The sequence below is a fragment of the Anolis carolinensis genome, unplaced genomic scaffold (assembly GCF_035594765.1).
Source record: "Anolis carolinensis isolate JA03-04 unplaced genomic scaffold, rAnoCar3.1.pri scaffold_13, whole genome shotgun sequence".
Taxonomy (NCBI): Eukaryota; Metazoa; Chordata; class Lepidosauria; order Squamata; family Dactyloidae; genus Anolis; species Anolis carolinensis.
In genome coordinates this window covers 1164228-1172877 of record NW_026943824.1, presented here as the reverse complement: position 1 = coordinate 1172877, position 8650 = coordinate 1164228, and the positions used below count along the sequence as shown (strand labels likewise).

At 44.4% G+C, this 8650-nt stretch overlaps 1 protein-coding gene across 1 annotated transcript; it reads right to left on the bottom strand.

Annotated features, from left to right (window-relative positions):
- Positions 1-33: 33 nt before the first annotated feature.
- Positions 34-8621, bottom strand: pdap1 (PDGFA associated protein 1). The gene is made up of 6 exons (XM_003228801.4): positions 8467-8621; positions 3368-3459; positions 3072-3182; positions 2769-2890; positions 2071-2222; positions 34-853 (listed from the first exon to the last, which is right to left on the bottom strand). Exons 1-6 carry the CDS (start codon positions 8477-8479, stop codon positions 795-797), a joined length of 549 nt encoding a protein of 182 aa, XP_003228849.1. The 5' UTR covers positions 8480-8621; the 3' UTR covers positions 34-794.
- Between the last annotated feature and the right edge of the window lie 29 nt (positions 8622-8650).

The window sequence follows — 8650 nt, the reverse complement described above, 5'->3', positions numbered from 1 at the left end:
CGGACACCTTGTTAGAGAACACAAGCCGAACCGTTTACGATAATTTAAACTTTATTCAGCCAAATATACACGTTTTGCTTCCAATTTGAATCTCTTCCAACAATGTCACACAATCAAGAAAAGAGTTCTCTGGTTTTGTTTTTGTTAAAAAGACACTATCCCTTTTTTTTTTTGGGAGGATAAGGAGCACAATTAATGATGGCTTAAAAAAAAATAGGTGAAGGGAGGATGTAAAGTGGGAGTAAAGACCCAAATAGACACATAGGCTCCGTCTATAGTTTTGGGCCACTGTGCAGCAGGTGCCTGTTCCACAAACAGCCCCCAGTACTTTGGATTTGTATCTGTTGTTTTACATTTGTCAAGACTGCCAACTATATGTTTGCCTAAGTTTCCTGCAGACGAGCCGAAACGTACCCTCCCACCTCTCCCCCCCCCCCTTGATTATGTGATCGTCAATCTAAACACAGCAAACCCGTTCTGTGTTTACGGTGTCCAACCAGGAACAGTTGCTCGCGATTCTGCACCAAAAAAAAATAATGTAATATTTCCCCAAACCCAGCCCTCCTCCCCCTGCCTCCCCCCCCACCCCACCCGCCAAACCTCCCCATGGAATTCTGTGCCCAGATGAAGACAAACGTGTTGCTGTCAGTGTCTCTTTGAAAGTGTGGAGACGTCGCCCGGCTGCGGTGCGCTTCCCGTGCGGCCTCTCCCCGGGTGGGATGCGGCAGAGCGCCCGGCGGGGGCTGGCCAGGCACCGTCCCTGCAAACTCCCTCTCCTCTCCGGCGGCCGGCACTTACTTGTTCAGGGACAGGGACTGCAGTCTTTTGCCTGTCGAAGTTGCGTCGTCTTTAGCTTTATAGGGAAACAACGGGAGGAGAGAGGGAAAGGAGAAAGGATCTGAAAGCAGGTGCATTGTGGACTAGCCAGAAAAGACAATTTCAGGACAGCTGAAAGTATCACAAATAACTGGAGGAGAGAAACAGGGATGATAATGATGCACCTTCTGCAGAAAAGCTAATAATGCCTTAGCTGCCAAGAACACCCAGAAACAATGGACTGAAAATTGTTGGCTTAGTGAATGTTTATAATCCCACATCTTGGCATGGGAGTCAGTACATCTTTCACCAAGCAGCACACAAAATCTGCTACAGCAAGCATGGGCAAACGTCGGCCTTCTTGGTGTTTTGGACTTCAAGTCCCACAATTCCTGGCCCCAGGCCCCTTCCTTTCCCCCCTCAGCCTCTTAAGCGGGAAAGGGCCTCAAGCTCAGCACACTGAGCATTTTGTTTGTGGCTAAACATAATAATAATAATAATAATAATAATAATCCCAGATGACAGCAGGATTGAAGAGAAACAATTGGAAAAGCTGACACGATATGAAGATTTAAAAGATCGAATTGCAAAGACTCTGGCACAAGCCAGTCAAGGTGGTCCCAGTGGTGATCGGCACACTGGGTGCAGTGCCTAAAGATCTTGGCCTGCACTTAAACACAATCGGCGCTGACAAATTTTCCATCTGTCAGCTGCAGAAGGCAACCTTACTGGGATCTGCATGCATTATTCGCCGATACATCACACAGTCCTAGACACTTGGGAAGTGTCCGACGTGTGATCCAATACAACAGCCAGCAGAGTGTCTGCTGTGGGCTCATCTTGTGTTTCTAATAATAATAATAATAATAATAATAATAATAAATTTTTTATTTGTATCCCACCACCATCTCCCGGAGGGACTTGGGGCAGCTCGCAGAGCACTCAAAAGTGTAACATGCAAAATATAAAAAGTGCAGAAACAAAACATAAACAATAAACAGCCAACGTAACATCACAAGATTACAATACCCCCTGTTTAAAAACAGTAAAATACACTTAAGGTTCAGTCCTTGGCATCTCCAGCAAAGGCTGTGTAAGACACAGTTCTGGAGGCAAGCTGGGGTCAACAATACATAAACGAATTATTTTGCATATGGTAAGGCAGATTCTCACGTTCCTTAACAGCATCCCAAACCCATACCCCTTTCAATCAAGCCAAGCATTTAAGTTGGGGTGCCCGTATGTCTGTCTTACCTTTCCGTTCCTCCTCTTTCTTTTTCGCTGCCTCTTCCCTCTGTTTCCGGATGATAGCTAATCGGGCGAGATCTGCCTTGGCCTGTTCCGTTTTACCGGCGAGATGCATCTTCATGTATCTCTCTTTCGCTTTCTGTTTTTCGATTTCTTCCCTGTTTAGTGAAAGGGAATCAGTAAAGGGGGAAAATATGGAAGGAGTACAGAGCAACACCAGGGAAAGGCTTGCTGACTTGAAGTTTGGATTGTGGGCTTTCCTGAGGTATATGCTTCATCACTGCATAAAACAAGGCAAGCGCTGGACTAAATGGGAGTATATTCTGTTCAGTAAGGCTTTTCTTATGAAAAGAGGGCTACATTATCTGATGTGAGTGGGAAAAAGCCACAGCTCAGGGGTGTCACATTTGATGTGCAAGCATGAATGCGATCTCCAGGCCCAAGGATCATTGGCTGAAAAAGATCGCCATGAAAACCTTAGTGAATAAGTATTACAGCAGGGTTGGTTAGCATGAGGCGCTCTATAGGGGATTGCATAGGAAGACAGCCCACAAGCTGCACTGCGGGGCCGGAAATGTCTCTTTTATCTCTGGAAAACTCTGGACTATCTCTGGACCATGTGTTGTGATTTGGCAGTCCACCCAAAAGCACCCCACAGGACACCATTTGAGAGCCACCATACCAGAATAACAGAAACCTCTTACCGCTCTCTCCGCGACAATTCCCTGGGGCTCTCCATGTCTATTTGAGTTACTTTTTTGGCTGTCTGTGCAACACGATTAGGATTCTCTATGTCTATCATGCCTTCCACTCCTTTGTGCTTTGGCTGAAATGGGAGAAGCCAAATGAGGACGTGTTAGCGGTGATGGCCATGATCTGCACAGGGCAGTTTGAGCAAAATTGAGGATGTCATCATGCTGGAAAGACCTTGCCCTGAAAAACCCAGTAATCCCAATTGAGCAGAATGTGAACTGAATATTCATGGAATAGAAGGAAAACCTTAGTACCTGGTAGTCTTCATCTTCTTCCTCCTCGCTTTCATCTGAATCTAGCGATTTCTCCTTCTTTTTGGGTTCACCTGTTGCCCCATCACCTCCTTCCTCTTCCTCTTCTTCCTCCTGTGATATAAGAAGCACTATCAGCATGATGACAGTACAGAGGAACAAAGTTCAATGTGTAACCCTGGCCTGGAGTCCTTTTTCTGATTGGTGTAGGAGCACCAAGAAAATAAAATTGAGGTTTTGGAATGATCCAATTATATTGTTAACTCTTAAAAAACAAGACCACTTTTGATGACACTTACCTTGGCCTTCTGTTTCTCTGCTTGGAGTTGGGCATCGATCTCCTCCGGGCTTGTGTATTGCCGTGCTCGGCCTTTGTGGCCCCCTTTCCTACCTGAAATGACAGAAACAATTTAGACAAACACAAAAGTGGGCTATGAGAACCCAGCTAAGCCAGACCCTTATAGGGCCAACCATAAAGCTACAAGAGTGTGTAAACTTTCCTTCCCAAATGTTGCTACCTATCCAAATTTCTCAATTTGTCCCAGGGAACTCTACCGCATTCTCACCCCAGCCTTGCATATCCATTAAGGTTACTAGTTCACAGGAACTGGAGTAGTCTAACATACCCGCAGAGACACATTTTCATGCTAGGTGACTTGAAAGAGTTGAGAATCAATCCTTCTAAAGCTAAAGCTTTTATTTCAGGGATCTAGAATGTAACCCTTTCCAAACAGCTGTCAACAATTTTGCCTTAAGTCATGTAAGCAAAGGTATTGAACTAACTGATGGTCCCCTGAGAAAGACTTAGGCATTATGAAAGAAACATATTCAGATTTTACTCTTTACATTTATGGAGACCCATCACAGTGCTAAGGAGTTTACATGCACTCAGCAGGCAAAAGTACCACAAATACGGTTTGCATCAGAAAGAACCACCGCCTTGGGCATCAGTCAATGTTTTGAACAGCTGTCGCTCTCCATCTATCAAGCAAGGAACGCTTGATGATGCTGTTCTGCTGGCACAGTGAGGACCTAAACACTATGTACTGTATGGGAAAATCACATTAGAAATATTCAGTGACCCTACACTGGAAATATTTCTCTTCGAGGTCATCCTGTTGTCCATGCTTCATAATCTCATCAGAAAGAAGTGCCATTCTCAGCCTTGCTGGAGATTGCAACTGAGACTTTTTGTCTACAGAGGAAGTGATCTATCTCAAAAAGAATGCTCTAGGCACAGATTTTAACTAGCATTGCAATCGCTTTAAGAATGAGCAGGCAAATTCAAGGGAGACAGGCCTACCCAGCCTATCACAGTTAAACAAATCTCTGAACCAAAAGACATAGAACTCTGCATCTCAGATGCTTAAAAGAAACAAGAGGAAAGAAATCCAGCTGCCTTTGTCCTTTGCCAGTAAGCCTTTCAGATAAAGCACAAGAAACAGAACACCGGATCCATCCATATTTATCCTGAGGGTGAGGGAACATGTGGATTTCCAGATGGTGTTGGACTCAACACCCATCAGCCCCTGCCACTGTAGTTCACAGCCAGGGATGAAGGGAGAACCATTTGGAGGTGGCACGTTCTCCATCCTTGCCTTGCATATCTAAAAGGCTGGAGAGGAGTATCTTCCTCTTTCATGGGTAGACCTTGCTCCTCTCTCTTTCGTTTTTCAGCACATCCAGGGAAGCAGAACCCAACTCTCTGCCTCACAAGGCAAAGCCAGCATGCGGTAAAGAAATCCTGGCAGTATCCCTCTGGAAGCCATCCAATCTGGGTGTGGTGCAGAAACAGCTGCAGTCAGACTCACTCGCTCTTCCTTCCCTGGTCCTGAAAGCAATCAACCAGGTTGCCAGACTCATAAGAGCAAGCCAGCATCACCACTGAGAAGGGACAAGCTCAATCATGCTCCTATGCTTTCGCTAGAAGCGCACCAAGCATCCAGATGCCTTTCTCCCTCTCCTCCACTTAGCTGCATCCTCTTCTCTTGTCTTTGTAACATCAGTACAAACTGGCAAGAGCTTTCATTTTCATTTGCTGTTGACAGAATGGGCTCAGGACTAGACTTTTTTTTATAACTGTAGGCCTGCGTCTAGACCAGGCATGGGCAATCTTGGATCTTCCAGGTGTTTTGGACTTCAACTCCCACAATTCCTAACAGTCTCAGGCCACTTCCTCCTCCCTCAGCTGTTTAATAAGACAGAACTGCGTATATTAAAATATGTAGACAGGATATGAAGAGAATCAGGTTAGCAAGAGGAAGCTCACTTCCTGCTTTCTTCTGATGACATTGTTTTACTGGTTGTGCAGGTGAAACTTTCTTTTAATCATGTGGGTTCACTTTATTCACAGTATAAACAGAAACAGAGGAAAGAAATATCCATATATCAGGCAGGCAGGATCACTTTTAGAAAAAGATTCACTACATCCAACAGTGTCAGTGCAGTTTCATGGATAGTAAGTAAACTTTCTAAAGCCATCGTCTATTCACTCTCGACCATTCTGGTAGTTTTCATTGAATTAATTATCCACCAACATTTACTAGCAGTAGCTGTCATGCCTATTTCTGGCATGCATGCATGCTTGCACTTGTATAATGTTACTGACAAAGCTCAACATTACCATTGGAGGAGATAATTTTGGTTACACCCTTTGGTAGACTGTGGACTGCACGCTAAATATGACTGCTTTCATATTTCCCTTTAAATAGCTATGTAAAAGAGGGAACTCCAAGTCCAGGTTGAATGTGGAGACCTTATCAACTCATTTGACGAGAAAAAATTGCCAATTCAACTTAAGAACAAACCTACAGAATCTATTTTGTTTTGAACTTGGGGACTACCTGTATGTAGCATAAAATAATGGCCACATACATAGTAGAAAGTTCTTACGTTCAAAATGAAACATCCTATTACAGAGAAGACAAGCAAGGAAACAGATAGGCAACGTAAAAAGAAAGAAAGGCTATTTCCTAAAACAGCCCAGATCAGAGTTTTAAAGAGACAATTTAGAATCACTTGCAATTACCAAAGATCAACAATGACAAATGCTCATGGGAAATAATCCCAATTTATAACTAGTTAGAATCAGATTAAGAGTGAAGAGATGATGTGGAAGAGAGGTCCTGTGGCCAGGTATGTTCATAAAAGCTTAAAATACATCTAGACATAGAGCTTTTGATATTTGTGAGGTAACATATGGAAAACGTAGGCTTCGCTGCTTGGGTAAAGCAAGCACTCAGCTGCTTCCCACGTGGCAGGCACAGTTCCAAAACCTCATCTCTTTTGGCAGCAATGAAACTCTTCCTGAAGCTTTCTCTTATGTGGCTGTTTGATGCCTTTGCTTTGTCTGATGCAACTAACCGAAAGAAGCGGCTCAATCATACAATTACAAGGAGACCGGAAAGAGCTCAATCCCCTTAAAGACCATTGTTAAAAAACCACAGGGGAGTGGAATTCAATTTTAGTTGTAGAGAGGAGAGGAAAGAGGGGAGATGCGGGGCTTATAGGGCTCAATATCTCACCATCTCAGTTCAACTCTGAAGTTAACCTATGGAAGAACCTTCTCTGACCACCCTTTGGACTCTCTCAGCCCTTGATCCAGGTTCTGTTCCACCCGATTTTGCTCTCTCTTTAAAGAAAACCTTTCTCTTTTCTTTACTCCTTTGAGAACATTTGTTTTATATTTCTACATTTATGTGTAGTGTAGTGTGTCCCTCGTCAGCCTCCAACTTTTGTCCACTCTTGGTTTAGCAAGTAATGCTTTGTCTCATCCCTGCATGATGAAACACAGAATAATTCTGGCCCTAAGCATTTCGAATAAAAGAGACTCAACCTTGGCTTTCTTGTTTGGCATTTGTGGGGCACCGGGGTCCTTGGAATCTATCTTTAAAAAGGCAGAATACTAATTCCGCATAGGGAAGCGGAAGAAACACAATTTCTAGAATTTTTGTTTTTGTCTTTTGGTGTGGAGAGCCATGTCTCTCCCCATTTTTCTGTAGGTGAGGTTGTCTATTTTATCCCAATCCTGCGTATTCATCTTTTGACTGGTGTTGATATGGAGGTGCAACAGTTCCTTGTCTGTGTTTGCGAGTTCTTTGCAGATGGAGTGAATTCTCTCTCGTAAGAGGTTGCATTCCAGGCAGTTGTAAATATGGTAAACCTACAAACTATCTACAGACCCACACAAAAAATTCAACAAATGCTATGTCCAGCAGAGGACAAGAGGGATTCTCTCACCTCTGCAGGAGTCTACCATATACCATGCAGCTGTGGACAAGTCTACAGAGGAACAGCCAAACGCCGCAGCACTGTCCAGACACAAATCAAGGAAGATGAAAGGCACTGCAAATTACTTCAGCCAGGGAAGTCAGCTATAGCAGAGCATCTGATGAACCAACCTGGACACAGAATATTATTGGAGAACACAGGAAATGCTGGACCACTCTCACAACCACCATGTCAGGCGACACAGAGAAGCCATTGAAATCCACAAGCATGAGGACAATTTCAACAGAAAGGAAGAAACCATGAAAATGAACAAAATCTGGCTACCAGTACAGTAGATTCTCACTTATCCAAGACTCGCTTATCCAAGCCTCTGGATAATCCAAGCCATTTTTGTAGTCCATGTTTTCAATATATTGTGATATTTTGGTGCTAAATTCGTAAATACAGTAATTACAACATAGCATTACTGCATATTGAAGTACTTTTTCTGTCATATTTGTTGTATAACATGCTGTTTTGGTGCTTAATTTGTAAAATCATAACCTAATATTGTAAAATCATAACCTTAATTTGTAAAATCATAACCTAATATTGTTGATGACTGGGCTTGGCCCCATGTAAGCAGCCCTGAGTCCCTCCGGGGAGATGGGGCGGGGTATAAAAATAAAATTATTATTATTATTATTATTATTATTATTATTATTATTATATTAATTTGATGTTTAATAGGCTTTTCCTTAATCCCTCCTTATTATCCAAGAGACTCGCTTATCCAAGGTTCTGCCGGCCCGTTTAGCTTGGATAAGTGAGACTCTACTGTATATAAACCCCACTTGCTTAGTTTCCAACAGACCTCACAACCTCTGAGGTGGTCTACTATAGATGTGGGCGAAACGTCAGGAGAGAATGCTTCTGGGACATAGCCAGACAGCCTGGAAAACTCACAGCAACCCAGTGATTCCGGCCAGGAAAGCCTTCGAGGCAACACATGAAGATTCCTACTTCCACGACTGCCATTTCTGGCGCTGGGATGGTGAGGCCTGCGTGAGGGGCCGGGAAAAGGCCGCCGTTTCCTCCGGGAAGGGAGCAAGGCCGCAAAGCCAGGCCTCGCCCGGGGCCTCGGTTCCCCCTCCGGGCCCTCCTTCCCTCCCTTCCCGGGCTCACTCACCTCCTTTGGGCATCGCGAGGACGGCGATAATGGCGGCGTCGGCTCCGGCGAAACGAGTCCTTCCTTCCTTCCTTCCTTCCTTCCCTCACAACTCCCTGGGCTTCGAGCGCCACCCGGAAGCGGAAGCCGGGCCTCCTCTTCTTCTTCTCTCCGCTGGGCACGAGGGCGCCCTCCTCAGCCTTCC

Bases quoted from the DNA above. Each gene is read 5' to 3' on its own strand.
- pdap1 (XM_003228801.4), bottom strand. The intron at 3,183-3,367 runs GTAAGTGTCATC...CTTATATCACAG, and splicing joins CAGAGAAACAGAAGGCCAAG to GAGGAAGAAGAGGAAGAGGA. The intron at 2,891-3,071 runs GTACTAAGGTTT...CTCCCATTTCAG, and splicing joins AAGAAGATGAAGACTACCAG to CCAAAGCACAAAGGAGTGGA.